At 21.4% G+C, this 22,409-nt stretch overlaps 4 protein-coding genes across 9 annotated transcripts; 2 read left to right on the plus strand and 2 right to left on the minus strand.

Moving 5' to 3' along the window:
* Positions 1-263: 263 nt before the first annotated feature.
* LOC122716877 (nuclear pore complex protein Nup154) lies at positions 264-7,444 on the minus strand. Of its 2 annotated transcripts, XM_043940363.1 has the most exons (27): positions 7,377-7,444; positions 6,900-7,075; positions 6,693-6,830; positions 6,458-6,554; positions 6,218-6,378; positions 5,986-6,131; positions 5,631-5,896; positions 5,303-5,553; positions 4,984-5,237; positions 4,700-4,873; positions 4,550-4,631; positions 4,233-4,441; positions 4,065-4,162; positions 3,793-3,982; positions 3,618-3,712; positions 3,462-3,558; positions 3,321-3,398; positions 2,941-3,128; positions 2,728-2,875; positions 2,016-2,248; positions 1,767-1,914; positions 1,535-1,627; positions 1,277-1,397; positions 1,091-1,195; positions 888-1,005; positions 698-820; positions 264-520 (listed from the first exon to the last, which is right to left on the minus strand). In XM_043940363.1, exons 2-27 carry the CDS (start codon positions 7,033-7,035, stop codon positions 394-396), a joined length of 3,876 nt encoding a protein of 1,291 aa, XP_043796298.1. In that variant the 5' UTR covers positions 7,036-7,075; positions 7,377-7,444; the 3' UTR covers positions 264-393. The 2 variants fall into 2 exon arrangements, with proteins under 2 accessions (XP_043796298.1, XP_043796299.1); XM_043940364.1 differs by lacking the exon at positions 4,984-5,237 and having other exon boundaries at positions 4,700-4,815.
* A 531-nt stretch (positions 7,445-7,975) lies between these two features.
* On the plus strand, positions 7,976-10,407 carry LOC122716813 (coadhesin-like; the record flags this gene model as incomplete). Its single annotated transcript, XM_043940232.1, has 9 exons — positions 7,976-8,048; positions 8,105-8,338; positions 8,455-8,621; positions 8,715-8,766; positions 8,846-9,025; positions 9,118-9,282; positions 9,436-9,606; positions 9,680-9,939; positions 9,998-10,407. Coding segments are annotated over 9 exons (1,521 nt in total), but the record flags the coding sequence as incomplete, so codon positions are not given.
* A 2,243-nt stretch (positions 10,408-12,650) lies between these two features.
* Positions 12,651-17,519, minus strand: LOC122716764 (eukaryotic translation initiation factor 2-alpha kinase). 2 transcript variants are annotated; one of them, XR_006347088.1, is made up of 14 exons: positions 17,221-17,519; positions 16,494-16,620; positions 16,107-16,281; positions 15,847-16,003; positions 15,594-15,768; positions 15,256-15,517; positions 15,028-15,156; positions 14,753-14,936; positions 14,582-14,687; positions 14,284-14,489; positions 13,450-14,185; positions 13,234-13,383; positions 13,036-13,154; positions 12,809-12,950 (listed from the first exon to the last, which is right to left on the minus strand). XR_006347088.1 is itself a non-coding variant. In XM_043940133.1 (13 exons), exons 1-13 carry the CDS (start codon positions 17,346-17,348, stop codon positions 12,819-12,821), a joined length of 2,865 nt encoding a protein of 954 aa, XP_043796068.1. In that variant the 5' UTR covers positions 17,349-17,518; the 3' UTR covers positions 12,651-12,818. The 2 variants fall into 2 exon arrangements, 1 of the variants encoding a protein (XP_043796068.1); XM_043940133.1 differs by having other exon boundaries at positions 12,651-12,950; positions 13,036-13,383; positions 17,221-17,518.
* An 822-nt stretch (positions 17,520-18,341) lies between these two features.
* On the plus strand, positions 18,342-22,302 carry LOC122716820 (protein abrupt-like). 4 transcript variants are annotated; one of them, XM_043940249.1, is made up of 5 exons: positions 18,342-18,447; positions 18,575-18,839; positions 19,135-19,328; positions 19,418-19,594; positions 21,449-22,302. In XM_043940249.1, the coding sequence occupies exons 3-5, from the start codon at positions 19,146-19,148 to the stop codon at positions 22,115-22,117; spliced, it is 1,029 nt and encodes a 342-aa protein (XP_043796184.1). In that variant the 5' UTR covers positions 18,342-18,447; positions 18,575-18,839; positions 19,135-19,145; the 3' UTR covers positions 22,118-22,302. The 4 variants fall into 4 exon arrangements, with proteins under 4 accessions (XP_043796184.1, XP_043796187.1, XP_043796186.1 ...); XM_043940252.1 differs by having other exon boundaries at positions 18,575-18,770; XM_043940251.1 differs by having other exon boundaries at positions 18,575-18,728.
* Positions 22,303-22,409: the final 107 nt, after the last annotated feature.

Genomic DNA, 22,409 nt, shown 5'->3' on the forward strand with positions numbered 1-22,409 from the left:
TATTAATGAAATAATTTTTTATTATATCAAGTTTCTAAAAGTTTTAAAAGCATACAATGTTACAATTATAATAAATATAATATTATTAAAGGAAAGTTTTAAATTTAAAAACATTAAATGTAAAATATATAAAATGTTTTTATTTTTACATAATTAATGTGATAAAAAAAATGATTCATATTATAAATATTACTAAATTTGATTTTATGGAGAGACATTAATATTTATAAAAAAAGCAGTTGAGCATTTATAATTTTTAAGTATTTACATTTTTTTTTGACAAATTTTTATTTATAATCTGTTTATGAATAACCTGTTTCATCATATTTTAATTTGCAAATATAATATTTATACAATTTTATAAAATGTTATTTCAATAATAAAGATTTCCTTTTACATACGATTTAGAACATTTTGAATTGATCTAAGTCTTGTTATCAATTCTTGTCCATGAGGTTTAGTTTGTAAAGTAAGTAAACATTTTGAAATTACATCTTGGCATTTTGTTATTATTTTTCGTCTGTAATTTAATATCAATTGTAATTAACATTAGTCAAATAGAATTTATATATATGAATATATATGAATATATGAATATTTATAAATATATAAATAAATTTTTACTATTAGATTTAATAACTTAATAGAAAGAGTAAATAAAAGGTCATATTCATTGATTATTAAATGAAAGACTTACTTGATAAAAGTGTTGGTTATATTTGAATGCGATATGAAATAATTGATCAAATTTGCAGTTGATTCAATAAGATGAAATTCATTTCCTTCATTCAACCAAGTTCGAGTGTCTTTGCCAATCATTCTAATAGAAAATATTATTTTCTTATCTATTAATTCTAAAAATATATTATTATATATACTATACTTACTTATATATATCTAAAAGATCTTCCATTGATACTCCTAATTGCAAAAATCCAGATATAATTCCAGTATTTGACACATTTAATTTACATGCTTTTATTTCTAATTGTTTTATCAGGAAGTCTAAAAAAAATATAAAAAATATATTTTGCAATTTCATTTTACATAATAAAACTTTTATCATTTTATATCATAAAAGAATTATTACCAACTGGAAAACAATGTGGTGATCCTGAATATTCCTGCCCCAAAGATATAATTTTACTCATTAAAATAGTCATCTTATCCTCTGCTGTTGATGCATCTTTTAATTCTATGAATAAATGTTGTTTAAATGAAATTATTTATAATTATATTAAAATAATAAATATATAAGATAAAAAAATTTGAATACCATTGTTTATAATATTAGTCCAAATTTCTTGGATTAACATTGCATCTTGATGACCAGAACAATGAATTATAGCTAATTTACACTCTGATAATTGCAAAGGATCTGCATATTTTTCGTATAACTGTAATTAATAAATAAAAAAAAATAATATAATTACAAATATTAATAATTATATATAGTAGTAATTTCATATACGTAATTTCATTAATTTATAGCTATAATAAAATTATTTAATTTATAGCTTAAGTTGAAATATACCTTTGTAATATCAAGTAATGAAGAATTTAATGCTCTAAATATTTCTTCATTAAGCCGATCGCTAAGATGTTGATTACAAATCGTATCTAATATCTGTAAAACAATATAAACTGTATTCTATAAATAAATTCATTAGTTCTACTGTAATATTTATAATTGTATACTTATATCTGCTATATAAATATAATCTATCTTTTACATATAATATAATGATATATCTATAATTATGTACCTGTTGTTGTATTCTAGCAACTTCTACTTTATCTTCTAATTCACGTAAAAATATATCAAGATATGGAGCATATCCAGCTTGGTCGCTTCGCATACAAACTACTGCTCGAGCTAAATATTCAACTCTCTGTGACAATGGTATATTTGATCTATTAAAAGAAATGAAAAATAATTTTGATTTAAGAAAAAACCAATAAATTTAATTTATAGCAATTATTTTTATACATATTCTATGTATTTTTATACATACTCTTTTGTCGCTAAAGCATCTAAGATTTTAGCTGCAGCAGCATGATTTTTATTTTTTTCATAAAACTGCCAGAGTAAATCTGGCGCATTAACACGGGTAAGATAAGTTTCTAAAGAAGGTGCTGCTAGAGCTATAAGTTCTCCATGAAGTCTTCTTTCCATCATCCAAGCATACACTGAAGCATGGAGAATTTCACATGTAGAATGTAATGCATCAGTTATAATATTCTGTAACTAAAATATAAACTTTAATACAAAATAACATGTAGCAAAAAATCTTCTTTATATTAATCATTAATTCATTTCTAAAAAATGGATATGTATAATATATTTATAAAAAGAGAGAAAAATATTAAATTTTTAAAATTGAATTAATAAAAAAGAAAATAATTGGTTTTTAATCTTGAATTAGATTTATAAATAAATACAAATTTAAACAGAAATTTATTTTTATATTTTTATTTATTATATTTATATATTTAATTTATTTTTATTTCAGAAATTATAATGCTATAAAATGAATTATGCAGTAAAAAATTTTTGGTGAATATTGAATTTTTGGGTGCATATTGAAGCATTTTTTTTTATCAAAAAATATATAAATAAAATTATATAGAATTATATAATTATATATAATTATATAGACGAATATAGAAGTTTCATTCCATTTTTCAAAAGAAATTTAATTTAGTTTAAAAAAAATTATATCTTACTATTTCTTTTGCTGGAGTAACAGGAACTGTGGAACTATTTTGTGGAGGAGATCCAACTTTACTAGATATAGTGGGAGTTAATGGATTAGAGATGCTTTGATTATAGAGATGGTCCAATAGTGTGATGAATTCTTTATAAATTTCTAATCTATTATAAAAGAAATTATTATAATCATTGATATATTAAAAATATCATTTTATAATAGTTAATACCTTTTCATATAACCTTCTTGATCTTCTTTTGGTTCATTATTTTTATAATAATGTAAAGCAGTGTTATTAGGATCTACTCTTTCTGCACAAGATATACATAATTCAAGTACACCCACATAAAATTGACAAGCAATGAATTGTTGACATACTGCACTTAAATTTAACCTGGGAGCAACTTCTTTACAAAGCTAAAATGTGAATAATATTTCATATAAATAAAAAATATAAAATTATGCAAATCAATATCAAAATGTTATTATATGTTATTAAATATATTATGTATATTAATAATGTATTATATGTTATATTATATAATAATTTTATGTTATCTAATTTATATCTTTTAATATAAATAATTGATTATTATATTATGTATTTACTTTTAAAGCAGATCGCAAATAACATTCCTTTTCTTTGGGATTTGTACAGCTTTTTGCTTTTAAGATTATTTCATTGGCCTAAAATTAATAAAAATATTAATAATATACAATAATAAAATCATATTTTTCTTAGCTTTATACCTTAGAACAGACAGCATCTTCGTTTCTATATAAATTTGGGCAAACTTCTCGTAATCTTTGACTAACAGCATCAACAGATGCATTATCTGCAAGATAACTTTAGAATATTTGTTACAATTAATAAAAATACTTTTATAATTTATTTAATTAGCTTACCTATCTATAAGATGAATGATCAACAATGAAGAAATTTCATGACCAATTAAAATTAAATCTCGAAATGTAGCCGTAGAAAATTGATTAATTTGATCCTATAAATTAAATAGAAAAATAATCAAAAATCAATAAATTTTCTATTTTTTTTATAAAAAAAATATAGCATATATTTAACCTTTGATAAACAATTCACAATATTATTTAAATGATTTTCACATAGAATTTTCCAAAGTTCTAATACTTCACAGGCATGAGTAATAAAAATTTTTAATGCAGCTAAAGAATTCCTTTCTTCAACAATTGGTTCTTGACAATGACTACGTATAGTTGTTTCAAATCCATCAGTTGTTCTATTAGTACCATGTCTGAAAATCAATAAATAGTTCCAAATAAAATTCAAATAAAATTTAATCATCACAAAATTATTGAAATAATATAAAAACATACTGCTTAGTAATATGGGTATTTTTATTGAGAAATGATCTTAATGCTTGTAAGAGACTTAAAATCCAACTAACTTGTCTAGTTGAAATTGTACTAGAAATCTGAAATTATAATATGAATAAACTAGAATGTATATAAATAAAAATATTGGAAAAATTTATATTAATTTACTTGAGTTTTGTTGTTTACAATTTCTTGTTTGATACAACGCATATTCCATATAGGTCGTAATATTCTTCCGACATATAGATATAAACCATTATGTTTTGCAGAAAACTGTTGTAGAGAAATATCTGTATTAAGTCCAACTGGTGCATGAGGCCGAAAACCTTGAAGTCTTAAATCATAATTTGGAACTCTTGGTGTTGATGTACAAATATCTACAGCATTTATAAATTTGATAATGATATTTATAGATTAATAGAATTGCTTAAAAAAAATTGAAACTGTTAATGTAATATTTGTGTTTATATTAGTAAATCTATTACCATGTATATCCATTGGAGGTCCAATGCTTGTTGTTCGTTGACTACCATATAAAAAAAATGCTCTTGTTGCCCATTCTGCTAACTATATATTATAATTAAATAATATTTTTTAATTTTACAATATTTAATTTTCATAATCTCAATTAATACCTCAGCATTTTGAGAACTTTCAAGTGTAGCTAAAATAAGGCAAGTTGCGCATGCTTGTTCCAATGATTGTGATTGAAAATACGCACGAACGGCTTCAGTATCAGGGCCACGTTGTTCTAAAAGAAGTTGTTTTAAAATATCCATTGGACGAACTTGAACATAAATTATGGCACCCTATGAATAAATAATCGATTTGTAAATACATTTAATATTAACATAAATATACAATTATATAATTATATATTTATATAATTATAATACTTTAAAATTTATTAATTATATACTTGAGAAGTTAAAAATATAAATTTTCGAGGAGCTTCCATATGTTGTCTTACAACAAGAGGAGGTTCTTCTTGAGTAATACTTTGTTTTTCAATACGTATAGCTGGTTCTACGAGAATTTCAGCCATTGTCCAAAATGGACTATCAAGCGATAAAGGACTTTGAGTTTCAGCTAAATAATTAGTGAATGGATAAGCATCATTACTTAAACATAAAACAGTTTCTGTATCTCCACCACAAACAAGAATAAGTGTTCCTGCAATAAATCTATTGCATAGTAAAAAAAATTCACTATCTTAATAGAGGAATATTAATACATACCTTTTCTATAATGTGCCATTTGTACTTTTCTTGGTCTCATGACTGTAGCATTAGCAGCATAACCTGGTGGTAATCTAACATGTATTAATTGCAAACCTTGAGGTCTACTTGTTGGATTAGAAACTGAAGTGCAACTGCAGTAGAAACGTGTTCCAGTAGCCGCAATTACAACTAAGTTTAAATGTACTGATTCTGATTCTGTAATAGCAGATATGCTCACTAATGGTCGAAAGTTATTACTATCCAACGTTCTAAAATTCCAACGTTCTTATAAATGAATATGAATTTTAATTTCAGCTCTTTACTTTATTTAAAATTTTATACATACTTAACAACATGAACTGCATTTTGTACTAAGGAAGCTTGTGATAAAGATGCAACTTTGGATGCACCATCATTATCAATATCCCACACTGTAATTGTTCCTTTATCACCTAAAGTATATAAAATATTTCGCGAATCATCAATGGAAATTTGTATTATTGCTTCTTCTTCTGATAAAGCTATAGTGACAAACGATGGAACTAAAAATGATAATGGACCTTCAGAATGATTTATTTTTTTGCAACGTTTTCCAAACCAGCTACTTTCTGCCTACACAATAAACGTGCACTATAATGATTAACCATAATTTTTGTATTATATTATATCATAAATCTACAAATCCCATCATAGAATATTACCTGATAATATATTTCATAAAGAGATCCATTTCTACCACCAAGAAAAATTCTACCAGTATTAGTATTTGCTATTGTTGTAATACCAATACCATCTGTAGCAACTGTAAAAATTGGTTCTGGAACTAATTGCATTTCTGGGGATGAGCCTAATTGGAAATTATGATAATAAATGAAAATTAAAAAGATATAATTTTAAAATAAAACTAAAATTATATATATATATATATAATACCTTCATTTTCTATTAATGTAACTCCAAGAATAGTTATTTCTACTGTAGTTGTAAGAATCAACAAATATTTCACATAAGATTGAAATACACTTGGTTTGGGTTTAACTAAACCTACACTTATAATAGTTTCATTTAACCCATCAAAATATGCAACATCAGATCTAAAAATATGTTATTATAGTAACATAAGTTAATTATATTATTATGGAAAAAATTTAATAAATTTTAATATATATATACTCATTTTCATATGACCAAACATATATATCACTATCAATTGTAAGCCATGCTTTTGAAATTTCTGTAAAAAGTCCCATCATAGAATGACATTGTACACCTAAGCAAATACTAAGGAAATATTTCTTATAAAATTATATTTCTTATATTTCTTAAAAAAAAAAAAAAAAAAAAAAAAAAAATATATATATATATAACAAAAATATTGATTGATTATCTATTATTTTTAAAAGGATACGATGAAAATGTTCCATTATTTCAGATGGCAAAGAAATTTTACTATGTACTTTCATTTGATTTATATTTGAAAAACACAATGACATTCCATTTATATTTGGATAATCATGATCATCAAGACCACTAACAGTTGGTCCACCTAAAAAAATTTTTTAGTTAAAAACTTAAATTACAATAAAATACAAAATAGAGAAAATAATTATTTTACCTTGTACATTATATCGCATAAGATTGATTAAAGAAGGAAAGTTACTATCTGCTGTAATATGTATATCAACTACTTTTCCTGCCATTTCTAAGGCATCTAAGTGTATTTTAAGCGGTTCCATTTCAGTGAGAGTCATGTTTATATGGTACAGGAAAAAATATTAAATATACACAGGACTAAATTAACAAAAATATACAAATAAGATAAGAATATACAATAAGATAGAAAATGTTAAGATTATTTAATGTAAATTATTATATAATTATTATCAATTAATGTATTTTCCATATTAAAATTTAATAATTATACTTTAATTTTTTAACTTTTTAATTAAAAAATTCTGATTAAAGGTTAGATTTATTTAATTATCTAAATATTACATGATAATAATACTAATACACTATTATAATATTTTTTGAAAATATAAATATATTAAAAAAAATTGAAATATATTTATTTTAATTAAGGAATACTTACTACAATTTATTAGGAATATTTATATATGAATTTTTAATAATACTACAAATTCACAAGATTCGTGCCGCTCGCGCCATACATGTGAATTTTAAGTTATATTATCCAAGAAACTATTGCGCATATGCAAAAGTATCAAATCTTATTGGCTAAAATTTATCTTAATATATAAAAAATACAATTTGAATTCAAATTGAATTGCTTATATTTAACAGTTTATAGATATATTTAAAATAAAAATATATATATTAAAAATATATTAAAAAAAATATATAATATATTAATATATAAATATAATGTAAAAAAATATAAATATATTAAAAAATATATAATGTAATTATTAATATATATGTATTATTATAATTATCTATTAATAATTATAAATTTAATCTAGCTTTTAAAATATATTTATAAATACATAATATGTATACAAAGCATATATACATATATATATATATATATATATACATACAAAAAACATAACATAAATTTTTTTATTATTTAAAATTTGTTATAATTATTTAATTTATAATATAATTAAAATTAGTTAATTAAAATTAGTTAAAATTATTTTTAAAATTAGTTAAAATAATACGTTAATAATAATGAAAATTTGGCCATCTATAATAATCTTATTTATATTTGTCACTTCATTAATTTTCCTTGCTTTTACTGGTAAAGTAAAGCTTAACTTTATTAATTTAATATGTTCTTAAATCTTTTTATTATAGATGATGTATCTAATGCAATGCAAAATCTTTATTGTGATCTTGGATTAAAAAGTGAAGAATTATGTCCTATTGATGGAGAATGGTCTTCTTGGAGTCCTTGGGGATCTTGTTCTGGAAAATGTGGATTTAAAGGAAAAAAAATAAGACATCGTATTTGTAATAATCCTATACCTTCTAATAATGGGGCTCCTTGTATTGGTCCTAATTATCAAATCGAAAGTTGCCATATTACAGGTATAATAATTAAAATAAAATAAATAATAATTAATTTAAATAATAATTTAAATAATTATGAAATAAATAATATTATGAATAACATATTGATTTACATTAATAAATATTTTTTTTAGGATGTACCATGAATGATTATGAAAAAATTGTAAATATTCATCCTATACGTAAAGAAGAACTAGAAATTGTAAAGGACATTCATCAAAAATTGCCTGCTTTAATAGAATTATGCTTTCTTGCCGATTGTACATTTTTCATTGTAGAAAAAATTCTTGGGAACAATTCAGTAATAAATTATAAAAAACTATAAATTATAAAATTTGAAATTATATAGAAAAAAAGATTTGGAAATAATATTTTTATATATTTTTTTATAAAGATGCTTTATTGGAATGCTATGAATTGCATTAAATATAATGTTGGTTGTCCAAGTAAATAATTATATATTTATATAAGATAAAGATAAATATTTTTTGTAAATGCATATGAATAATAAAATAACTTTTGTAGATCCTGGTGGTTGGAGTGCTTGGGGAATTTGGTCACCATGCACTGCAATTTGTGGCAAAGGTTTAAAATATCGCACAAGAATTTGTAACAGTCCAATACCTTCCAATTATAAATTAGTATGTCATGATTCTGCATTTGAAACAAAAAATTGTCTAGGACTTAATTGCAGAAAACTATCAAGTATACTAGTAGTATATTAGTTAGTATATTAGTAGTAGTATATTAGTTATATATTTAATCTAAATTGTATATTATTTAATTATTTTCAATAGTGGGAACATGGACTAATTGGAGTAAATGGACTATATGTAGTGTAGAATGTGGTAGTGGAATTCGAACAAGAAAACGAGCATGTTCAGAAATACAAAATTTACAAGGAACATCATGTAAAGGTGTATCCAAAGAAATAAAGGGTTGTACAATTAATAATTGTTCTAGTAAGAATATTATTTTATATAAATAATAATATATATTGTTTAAAAATAATATTTAATTTATTAAATTATTATTATATATTTTATATATATATAAAAATTGTTTATAATATATAATTTATTAAAAATTGTTTTATAATTATAAATTTTTTTTAGTAAATGGAATGTGGTCATCATGGACAATTTGGTCATCTTGTACTTCAAGTTGTGGAATTGGTACACAATTGAGAAATCGAATGTGTAACAATCCCTCTCCAAATGGTAATGGTACATCTTGCTTTGGTTCAGCTTCTGAAATTCGTCAATGTTTCACTAAACCATGTATAGGTACATTTGGAATTTAATAATACTATTAATTTATATGGTAAACCAATATTATATATAGTAATTTAATTAAAAGTTAAATCACACGAAATAGCAGACTTTACAGAAGAAAGTTATCTTTTTTATGAAACAACTGGAAGACCTTCACGTTTACTTCATATATATTTAAGATTTTTGCCATTGTCTCCTTTTGGTATGATTATTTATCGTTTTGAAAAAAACTGTAAAGGATTAATATGTGATTTTGTAAAATTATTTCTTCAAAATGGGAAAATAGTTCTTCTATCTCAGATTGCTGATTGTACTTTGGCTTTAATTCATGAAACTAAAATGGAAGTAAGAAATTATTTTTTATATATTGAATCTTTTCTATTTCAAATACATTGTTCTCTAGATTGGACAATGGCATGTAGTATTAATTGCAATATATGGAACACATGGTATATTACGTATTGATGATGGTCTTCATAAAATTAATACTTTCTCATGTATTCCTATGTCATATGATTTGGATCATGTAATGAAAATAGGAGGATTTCAAGGTCAAATTCAAGAAATAGCAATTAATTTCGCACCTATTCAACTTCGTGCATTAAAAGTTATTTACATTTAATGATATACTTGTAATTTAATAAATGTTTTTAAATCATAATATATTGTTTAGGATACTTATAATAAAAAATATGCAAATATTTTATCCAGTAGTAATAATGTCCAATATTTGCTGGGAGATGACAATGAAGGTTTTATTTATATTGGTTTAACAGATTCAATTGCAGTACCTTGTCCAAAATGTATAGAATATTGGCAAGTAAGAAATAATATTTATTGTTTAAGTAATAATATTTTAATAATTTATATATATTATATAATTATTATGATCATTGTAATTTAGATTACAATTGCTATAAAAATTGAAAACATAAATGGAATTGTGGCAATAATAACAGATGATTCTTTAAACAAATATATTTTATTATTAATAGAAGAGGGAAAAATAAAGCTTAAATTTTATCAAGGAGTAACTTATGTTACAATTGAAAGTATAGAACATATTTCAATAAGAGAATGGTTTGAAATAATAGTAGCTTATGATAGTAAAAATGTATACATGCAAGTGAACGGAAATGAAAAGAAATATATACCTTTAGGTTTTGAAGAAATAATTATTATATCTGTAACTGATATATTCTTAGGTGCTATACGTGATAATATAAGAGTAAGTATTTTTATTATATTTAAAATAAAAAAATTTATTTATTATCTAGAAATTGATGATTTTTCGTAATAGGAAAAAATATGTTCTGAGTGTGCTGATGTACCACAAATGAGTTTTACTCTTGGATACTTTAATATAAATGGAGAAGAAATAGATCTTATAACATTATCAATTCTAGAAACAAGTAGTAAACGATTTTCAAGTCGTACTATTAGTATATCTGGTATAATAATTCTTAATATATTAATAAAATTATATTTAATTTTTAATAATGTAGTAATGTAAAATTATGTAATAATTTTTAGATCATTATCAAGAAGTATCAATATTTTTAGGTCAAGAGCTTAAATTATCATGTTTCTATGATACAATTCCTCATGAAAAAAAACACATATTTTCAAAACAGACATATGCTACATGGATCTTAATGGATAAATTATTACTATCATATGGAAACAAGTAAATATTTTAAATTTATATATAAATAATTTATTTTATATATATATATATATATAAATATATATTAATTTTTTAATCATCAATTTGTTATCAAGTTATGATTTTTTCAATATAAGAGATGATGGACGAGTTAGTACTGTTAGTATTGCAAGTTATACAACTCGTGATACAATAGAAAACTTTTATTCATGTCTTATTTACCATTATAAAAATAAATCACTTAAAACTTCAAGACAAGCTTTATTTACATTTGGTATTGTTGTACTAGATAAAAGTGAAGGTTATATATAGTCTTTTTTTAATATTTTTAATTAAAATAAAATATTTTATTTAAATTATATTTGTAATAAATTTTAATCTTTTAGTATTTGAAAGTGTAATTTGGAAAGAATGGAGTTTTATTTGTAAAGTTACAATCATATGTTTCACATTCATAATAATTTGGTGTTTATTGGAAATATTGCAGGATATTAAAAATGGGTATATAATATAATAATAATATATAATAATAAATAATATATAATAAAAATAATAAATTACTTATTTATTAATATTTAATAAATTAATTATTTAATAAACTACAAATAAAATAAGATATATAATTAATTTTTAGATATGGTTTTTATAGACTTCCACAAATTATTAATTCCACTTCTATTATAAATTTTGTCTTGTCTAAAAATGGTGTAATTTTACTTGGTAGTCAACAAGCTGCAAATGAAGTTGTATCAAAAATTTTAAATGATTGAATCCTTCATCTAATCTTATTAAAAAAAAATAATAATATTAATAATATAATTAGCAAATTACTATATTAATAATTTATTTATTAACATTAATCATAGAATTTATGAAAAATGAAAATTTAATTAACTAGTATAAATTGATATTATTATAAATATTTATATTTTTTTATTTTAATAGATTCACAAAAATTCTGAATTGTGACAAATATAATTTTTATATAATAACATTAAAGTAAATCAACATTTTATGAAACACATAAAATGAAATAATATCATTTTTGGAGATATATATAAGAAAATACTTAAAGTATGAATATATAAAAAAATATATTTATACAAAGAAGAGAATATTGTTTTATAACAATAATAGCTTGTATTTACATTTGAAAATAAGAAATTTTATGAACATTAATTATTTATTGTAAAACAAATGCCAATGTATGATCTTTATTAAAAACTATAAATTTATTGCATTATTATTGCATTTGAATAAATTAATATTTAAATTGTTATAATTTCTATTATTTTTCTGATAATTTTGGATAAATGTTATTTTATAATAAAACAAATTGAGCAAGTAATTCTTGTTAACATAATTTTTAAATTTGTATAATTTTATAAAATATAAAACAAAAGATAAAAATGAAATAAATAGTATATATATTCATAATTTTTTTCTATTTATAATTAATTATAACTTAACTTATAATTATTTAATTTATATTTTAGCAAGATTCATTATTATTGCTAATCACAGAAGAAATTCATGTCAATTGAGGCAATTCAAAATGCTATTTTGTATTTTCATTTATACTGAGTCCGTTAGCTATTTCATAATTTAATAATGGTGGTTTAGCTTTAATACCTAATGTTGTAGGTCTTTTGTTGGGATTTTCATCTAACATCATTTTCAATAAATCATACTAAAAATAAAATATTTTTATTTAATATATTTTAACGAAAATATTTCTGTTATTTAAACACTAATATGAATTATGATTTTCTTACCTCAGCTGGATAATTATTATTAAAATCTTTTGGAAATACTAATTTTCTTAAATTTAAAAGAACATTTATTCTTTCCATTTCAGTAACAAATGGAATAAGTAATTCAAACAAAATGATTCCTAAAGAATAAATATCGACTTTATAATTATAACCTTGGCCATTCATTTGTTCAGGTGACATATAAAGTTGAGTACCAACATATGCAGTATGTAAACTGTTTTTAAAAGAAACATTTTCATTTTCTGAGGAGGGAATATGAGTTTCATTATAACTTTCTGTCATTGCAGTTACAAGACCAAAGTCTCCAACTTTTATTTTATTATCAAAAGAAAAGAATATGTTTGAAGGCTGAAATTTATTTTTTAAGCATTAAATTAAAATAATATATATTGTGTAAAATATTTTTAATATTACCTTTAAATCACGATGAATAAGTCCTTGTAAGTGAACATATTCTACAGCTTCAACAATTTGGTAAAATATATTTAATATATGATGATAATCTCGCAATGATTGGTTCTTTAGCCATTCCCTGAGGCTTAATCTTTGACATAATTGCATTTGTATGTAAAGAAACATTTTCGGGGACTTACGTGTATTCGATTTATTGTTCAGATCTAAAGAAAATGATTTTTGTTGTTTTTTTTCCTTTTTTTTTTCTGAAAATTCACTATCAGTGTTAAGTTTAAATAGAATACTTTCAGAATGTGTAAAATTATTACTTTTTAATATTTTTTCAATTTTATTAATTGAATGAGATGAATTGGAATTCTCAATTCTAGAGTTATTGATATTTATAACATTTTCATTCTGATTAATTGAATAGGATTTGTCAAAAACGACAAAAGAATCTTCATTTAAATTATAATTTAATTCATAAGCTTCACAAGCACTATCTAGATCAGAAGATTGATCAGTTTGACTAACATTAATATAAATGGAGTTATTAATTTTTGGTGTTGTATAAATTATTTCTGAAGTAAAATCTGAATTTGGAGATATTAATTTGTTTATCCATTGAGGATCATGTTTTTCTTGCCATCCTGAAGGTGGACATTCAAGCCATGCATTGAAATATCTTACAATATTTTGATGATCTAATTTAGCCAACGCCTTTACTTCTCGCATTACACGTTCTCTTGAATATATACTATTAAAATAAGTATATATAAATTTTATAAATTTGATCAAATTTATTTTCTATGTTAATATTATCAAATCATATTAGAATTTATTAAAATTACAAACCTGTTTGGTAGAGCAATTCTTTTAATAGCATAATTACAATCATCTATTTTATTTTTTGCTTTAAAAACGACGCCATAACCACCTTTTCCTAAACAATCCACTGGTTCAAAATCTGTGAGATAACGTGATTTAAAATTATCAATTTCTTTTTCATTGTTAGATAGTTGAATATTTTTATTCTCTATATGTCTTTCAACTATTAAAGGCTATAAAATTATGAAAATAAATATTTTTAATTGCTATTTAAAATCAATATTTTTAAATTTTATAATATTAAAATACTCTATATTTTTTTTACCGGAAGCACTGCATCTTTAGCAATTGTTGTAGCATTTAACAGACGTTGTGTTAACATAAAATTAAGTAAAATCGCAGTAGTAATTGAGATTATTAAAACTTCCTTCCTATTGAAAATATTTTCTATTAAAAACAAATATTTTATTTTATTTCTTTATTTCATTTTACATACCACCAATACCATAATGATACAATTATAACTTGAACAGGAGTATCTTCATCGTCTTTATGAATATTATTTGTTCCAAATAATTTCTGTTTTTCTTCAATAAGTATTAAATCTGAATTAGTATAGTTACATTGTTTATTATTATCTACTTCCAACTGATGTGTTGAATATAAATAAAATCCATTTTCTAAAAGAAAATTTTTATCAAAAAATAATTTTAAATATTAAAAAACCAACTTTTTATTTAAAACAAATTTTAATGCTTTATACTTATATACCATTTATGTATTCTGAATTATAAAGAACTGATAATGCAGTAGTACTTTGTGCATCGCTTATTTCAAACAAATCATCATCATTATTGTTATTTGTTACATGATCTAAAAAAGACTTTTTAATTGCTTTACCTAAAAAATATTGTATTCTATACATTATAAAAAATATTCATAATTTTATATAATGCATTATATTATAATTGATAAAGAATTAAAATTAAATATTCATACCAATAGCAGGATAAGGTTTCCATGGATATTTTGAATATTGTATATATCTTGGTGATGCATCTAATGATTTATAGAATTCTGTATTTTCTTGTACATATAATTGTTTATTATGCATACCCAAATAAATAGCTGGACTGGATGAAAATTTTGTACCCCAAGACCATTGTGTACTATCAAATAAATTAATTTCCTTTAAATTTTTATATCCATTGGCTTTTATAATTGCATCTTCACGCCATATGGTAACAATTGGAGAATCAAACTAACAAAATACAAGTAAATATAATCAATATAAAGCTTAAAAAATTATATTTTATTTGTCATTAATTAAAATTTACTTTATGTTGTGATAATTTTATTGTAGGATTGTTTCTATTAACAATCCAAATTAAACCCTCAGGTATAATAACTTTAATTTCAATATCTGGAACATGAGGTGTTACTTTATTTTGGCAATAAATATCAGAATGAGGAATCAATACTAAATCATATTGTCCAACACTAAAATTCCACCTATTTCAGTATAAAATATTTTTCATGTAATATTTATATTAATAATATTTGATAAATTTTATATTTTATGAAATTTACTTCTCAATACCAGTACGTGGTTCAATTGCTCTTACAGTTTGTTGAAATCTTTGAATAATAAGAATTTCTTGTTCAATATATGTTTCTCCATCTGTAATATTAATACATCCACTAATTCCACATTCATATAAAATTTTTCCTGTTATACTTGATACACCTATAATAAAAAATTTATTTATATATTTTTTATTTTTCTTTTAATGTTTATTTACTTATGTTAATATTTATTTACTTATTAAATGCATTTTAAAAATACTTATCATATGATTTTCGTTCTCTACCACCAGAGAATACTAAATCATCCGAATAACGAAAAGATGAATGTAATAATTGACTTGCAGATATTGGCACTTCTTCTAAGTTTTCTTCATCAAATTGATATAATCCACCATTTAAAGATGGAATTAAACGAAGCCATTTTCCATTACTATTCAACTATAAATAATAATGAGAAAAATGAATCAAATGAATATTAAAGAATAAAAAATAATGAACAAAAACATTAAAAATATAATAATGAAATAATATTTCTTTGAATATTATATAATTATTATATAATAGATTATAAAATATATTCAATAATTATAAATTTAAAATAATAATAAAATATTTAATATATTTAAAATATATATTAAAAATTTATGTACTTCTCTATGATGAATATTTGATGATAACATAGATCCTTCATTAAATTCTAATGTCCATTGTTTTTTTTCAAGATTATTAACATCTAAAGCTGATATTTTCCCATCTAATGTACTTACAAATAATAAACTGAAAAAAATGAAAAAAAAAAATACATAATTAAATTAATATAATTATAATCTTAATTTTATTTTATAATATAATGTTTTACTTATAAATAAAATAGAAAAAAAATAAAAATGGCAATTTTATATTATTCATATTATTTATATTAATATTTATATTTATATTATTATATTTATTAGAATATTCAAAAAGTATAATTTAGTATTATAAATAATTTTAAATGTAGGTACTTAATATGAAACTTAAATTATTATTTATTTTATAATATTATAATAATTAATAAAAATAATGATTTATCTCATAAATATTTTTCAAAATAATGTAAAAATATAATTTTCTACATCTTAATAAGTTAAAAAAATATTTTATAATAAATATATATTTTGATTTAATAAATTTATATTTTCAAATATTATTAGAAATTATGTATATATTTAATGGTATTTTGAATATTTAATAATATTTTTTAGTAATAAAATGATACAAAAATGAATTTTTATATCAATTATTCAAGTAATATTAATAAAATTACTTATATGTATGACATATACTGAATTAAATCACTGAGTAATCAAGATTTAAATATAATTTATATTTATTTACCTATGAGAAGATTTCTGTTCACAAATCGTCAATTGTTTTGTGTCCTCGCTATCACTTAGCGGAAATGTGAATAAACTTATATGTAACAAATGAAACCACATTCGCTTCCATAAACGTATAGTAGACATTTTTTTTAAGTGCAAAGAGATCGATTAATTAAATACATTTTGTTTATGTGTTTATATGAAATATGTGTAATATTTTATTGCGATATTTGATTAAAATACATCAAATAATGATCAATCATAACACATTGATGAATCATGATAAACTGATAAATTCTAACAAACATAAATTCTAGCGCCATCTCAATAATCAAGAACATTATTGTTATAAACATTGGATATATATTTGTTTACATTTTAAATCAAATAAATTGTAAATAGTAATATAAGAATATATAATTATTATATAAAAATTTAATTATTTTTTTATTAAGATTATATTAAATACTATTAATAGCATGAATAGTATAAATTATATATATGTTGCTGTTTTATAAAGATTGCATTATTCAAATTATAATTAAATCAAATTCAGAATTCTTTACAATTCTTTAAAAAAAAATTTTTTTTAATTACTTCATCAATTTTTTATAAAGATTACAATTATAAGTTTTGTAAAAAATTGTATTATATTGTAAAATAGAATAAAATAAAATAAATATGAAATATATTGAGTAATTATTTATTGATCTTATATTTTTTAATATAATATTTTTTAGCTCAACAAGATTTTTTAAATTTCATATGCTGTTAGAATATATATAAAATCTCTTTATATATATTATATTATATATATATAAAATTATCTCTTTTACAAGAGATAATTTTCGCATGAAATCAATATTAAGTTTTTTTGTAAATCTTTTACACATTTAATAATAATAATAAAAAAAAAGCTTTATTGTTATCAATAAATAAAAATTATTAGATATAATAAATGATAATATATTAGAAAAATTAATATCATTGAAAATAATTATCATTAAAATAATTAATTTAATATCATTAAAATAATTAACTTTTTTTGCTTATTTTCATTTCTAATCATTTTATATACTTCTATAATATGTCGACAGGTGACAGTGTATGTCAACATCGTATAGATTACTATACTTTTTCTACGTTACTGGTAATGTGGTAATTATGGCGAAGTTTGCCAGATAGATGTGAAGTATCGTATAAAGAATATCATTGATCGTTTTATGAAATAATTTTTATTCAGGTAAGATCAAATGATGTATAAATTTTAAATCTATTTTGTGATATTGATAAATTTTATTAAATTATTAATAGTGAAAAAGAAATTTAATTCTTATAAATTGTCAGCCAATATTTGTTCTTTCCTCCAGCCATACCTGAAAGTACAATAATAGACTTGGCTGGAACCTGCAGCCTGATTAAATAAATAGTATTGTCTATCTCTTGAACTGCTCTACCAGCAGTAACCCAACTTCTCTTTCGTCCGGCGCAAATAGATTAAATCAAATTCAAGAAAATTTTTTGGTGTTTTATTAAGAGTCTTAGATACATAACCTTCTTAAGCGTGTATTTGAAAGCTTAATTTATCTTTAGTTTTATTTTTTTCAATAAAAATGCATGTATGATTAATAAACGGTATAGAAACAAATAGTATTATTCTTGTAGTTACTTTATATAACTTTTTATCCATAGTTATGGATTATGTTTATTTTATTTAAAATTTTTTGTTTGTGTAATTTATAGTCTCAATATTATATATTATTATTTGTTATTTGTATTTTCTTCATTTTTTATTACAATTAAAAAATTTTTTTAATTATTATATGAATTGTGATTATTAAATTTTTTATTTGTGTATATATAATTAATAATAATATATAGTAAAAATATAAAATCTTATTTTAAAAGATTTTGTAATTTTGATTTACAGTATATAAAAACATGGAGGGGCAACAATTTTGTTTACGATGGCACAATTTTCAAAACACATTATTGAGTTCTCTTCCTAAATTACTTGATGGTGGTTATTTAACAGATGTTACATTAAGTGCTGGTGGTAGGCACATACATGCACATAAAATTATTCTTTCTGCTTGTAGTTATTATTTTAAAGAATTATTTAAGGTATTATATATATTTTTAAGATGTTAAATATTTTTTTCTTTTCTCTTTTATGATTAAATATAATAAAAATTATAAAAATCAATTTTTAGGACTTAAGTTCTTTGCAACATCCTGTAATTGTATTACCAGGAATGGAATATGCAAATTTATGTGCACTTGTTACATTTATGTATAATGGTGAAGTGAATATTTATCAAGAACAATTACCTGCACTTTTGGCTATGGCAGATACCTTACATATTCGTGGATTAGCTGATATAGCTGGGGTAAGGAAATTCATTTGTTTTTATTCAATATAATAAAAATACAAAATGATGATTATAAAAATGTTTGTATTGTAGTTAATATTGTATTGTAAAAATTTCTTAATATGTCTACTTTTTTTTTTTTTTAATATGCACATTTTAAACATTTTGAAATTTTATATTTTTCTCTATTTTTCTTTTATATAATTACATTCTGTTCTACCAAACCTCTTATATTAATGCTTTACATTTAGCATGACTGCACTTTAAAAATAAGTTTTATGCAATTAACTATTCTTAAAATTTAAAATATAAAATATATAAATAAAAAATAATAAAATGATTAAATGTAATTTTATAATTAGTTTTATTTTGAATTAAAAATAAAAATTTAAAATTGAATTTAAAATTGATAATTAAATAAAATTGTTAAATTTTAATATTAAATAAATTTTGTTATTAAATTAATTTATAAATAGTAATTGCACTATATCTATTTTTATCATTTTTAATAAATATTATTTTGATTATTATTGTTATTTATTAATCATATAATAGAGACAGGTAATTAATATTATTTGATAAATCATTATTTTTTATTCAATGAAGCTTGTTTCAGTGTGAATTGTAAAAAATATATGTAACAAAGCATGTTATTTTTTTTTTAGTGCCTTAAACAGTAGTAACTCCTTGCTGATAATTGTAATTTCCTTTAACATTTGTTCTCCAAAAACATATAAATATTTTTATATATTTATGAAAATATAAATTTTCATTTACAATAATCATATTAGTATAAATAAAATTTTTTAATCAGATTTAATCAAATATCTAATAAGTACAAGTATTTATTAATTGTTAATATAATAAATATCAAAATTATTTTTGTATCTATTATATTAGGAATATATATTTAAAATAAAAATATAATTTATATCAAAAGATTTTCAAAATTTATATTTGATTTATCTAATTTAAAATAGATTTTTATTATATTTTATATTTTATTCATAATATATAAATAACAAATATTAAATAATTAAACAAAACAAAAGAAATACTTGAATAAATTAATAATTAAATAATTGTCACTTTCCTCCACATAAAATTACTAAAAAATAATTTCTAAGCAAAATTACATTTGCTTTTTCCTTCTTTAATCTTTATATTACCCTCTGATCGTGTTGTTTTGTTCAGGTCACTTAAATACATTCACTGTCGTTCCTCAAGAAGTATCACATGAAGGAAATACTACACATATTATGTTCACGCGTGCATCGAAGGAACGATAATGAATATAAACGATATCCACGAGATCAAGATCGTTGTGTGTGTTGCAACTAAATGCAAGTGGATGCATCCCATGGAACCTTTCCCCATAGAATGAATTTACAGGTATATCTAAAATAGCTTTATCCAAAAATCTCTCTCTATGACTAAAACTTTTAGTAGATATTTTTAGAACAATTAAGTCTTTATTATATAATGTGTACTTTTTTGCATTACAATAATGCTTTATATTTTAGTCAAGAGTGGCTATAACAAATATTTAGAATTAATGTATAAATATATATATATAATAATCCTATTTTTTATTTAAAAAATGAATATAAACAAATGTGGAGCAATGCATGAAAATTTTTATAACTTATAAAAATAAAGTTGTAAAAATGTTTTGAAAAATAAAATTAAATTTTACTTTTTTATGATTGAAAAATTATAATCTTAGAGGCTAGGTAGAACAGGAATATCTTTTAATAAAATATAAAAAATAAATTTAAAAAAAGTAAAAGTCATCTTCATATTTTATCTTCATATTTCTTACAATTATTATTTATTTTTTTATTTTTTTTTTTTTTTTATTTTTTTTTACAGAAAAATTCGAGACATGATAATGGTTTATATGTTCAACCTACACCAGTACAGCTACAAGAAAAAGTATTAGCCGAAACATCAATAAAAAAAGAAAATAAAGACAATACTGCAAGTGGTGGCGAATCTTTAGAAACTGTTCTAGAAACAGAAACAACTGAAAATGTAGAGGAAACCTTTAATGATCAAGAAAGTATACCTTATTGTGTGAAGACTAAACCTTATTATTCTATTAATGCGAAATTAAATACAAGAGAAAAAGTTAGTATTCCTTCCATTAATGCTTCTACCAATAAATATGTTGAGAAAACATATTCGGAAAGTGGAATAGATGAGAGTACACCTGCTTTAGAAGATCAAATTACTCCAATAGAAGATACAAAACCTCCTCCTGTTTGGGATGCGAATTTTAAATTTCTTACCAGCTCTGTGAGCGGTAAAAGTTCTCAGAATTATAATAAATCTAGCGTTACTTGTCTTATTTGCGGAAAGCAATTAAGTAATCAATATAACTTGCGAGTACATATGGAAACTCATAGTAATAGTTCATATAGCTGCACAGCTTGTTCACATGTATCAAGATCACGAGATGCCCTTAGAAAGCACGTTTCTTATAGACATCCAGTGGCCTCGCCACAAAAACGTTCACGTTATAGTACACCGAAATCATAAAAATTGATATCTTTATCCTTGATTTATATCTTTGTTTTAGGATTAGGATTTATTTAAAACATAAATCTTTTGTGTTATTTAATATCCTAAATATTTTACGTATTATTGATCTAAGTAAATGCGTATTGATTAAAAAACAAAACAAAACAAAAAAAAAACAAAAAAAATTATGAACTAAAAATGAAAAAAATTAATCATAATTAAATATCAGAAATTTCTTGATTGTTTTCGTTATTTATTGTTAGAGTATATATATTTCTTTTAAATTATAGATTTTTGATTTATAAAAAGA

Source organism: Apis laboriosa, unplaced genomic scaffold (assembly GCF_014066325.1).
Source record: "Apis laboriosa isolate Shangri-la unplaced genomic scaffold, ASM1406632v1 scaffold49_cov149, whole genome shotgun sequence".
NCBI lineage: Eukaryota > Metazoa > Arthropoda > Insecta > Hymenoptera > Apidae > Apis > Apis laboriosa.

Excerpts from the sequence above, each read along its gene's own strand:
- LOC122716820 (XM_043940249.1), top strand. The coding sequence starts at position 19,146 with ATGGAGGGGCAACAATTTTGTTTACGATGGCACAATTTTCAAAACACA. Across the intron at positions 19,329-19,417 it reads ATTTTAAAGAATTATTTAAG|GACTTAAGTTCTTTGCAACA; the intron begins GTATTATATATA and ends ATCAATTTTTAG. Across the intron at positions 19,595-21,448 it reads GATTAGCTGATATAGCTGGG|AAAAATTCGAGACATGATAA; the intron begins GTAAGGAAATTC and ends TTTTTTTTACAG.
- LOC122716877 (XM_043940363.1), bottom strand. The coding sequence starts at position 7,035 with ATGACTCTCACTGAAATGGAACCGCTTAAAATACACTTAGATGCCTTA. Across the intron at positions 3,399-3,461 it reads AAGATGCTGTCTGTTCTAAG|GCCAATGAAATAATCTTAAA; the intron begins GTATAAAGCTAA and ends TATTAATTTTAG. Across the intron at positions 821-887 it reads GATCTTTTAGATATATATAA|AATGATTGGCAAAGACACTC; the intron begins GTAAGTATAGTA and ends ATTTTCTATTAG.
- LOC122716764 (XM_043940133.1), bottom strand. The coding sequence starts at position 17,348 with ATGTCTACTATACGTTTATGGAAGCGAATGTGGTTTCATTTGTTACAT. Across the intron at positions 16,282-16,493 it reads CAAATATTCATCATAGAGAA|TTGAATAGTAATGGAAAATG; the intron begins GTACATAAATTT and ends TATTATTTATAG. Across the intron at positions 16,004-16,106 it reads TAGAGAACGAAAATCATATG|GTGTATCAAGTATAACAGGA; the intron begins ATAAGTATTTTT and ends TTTTTATTATAG.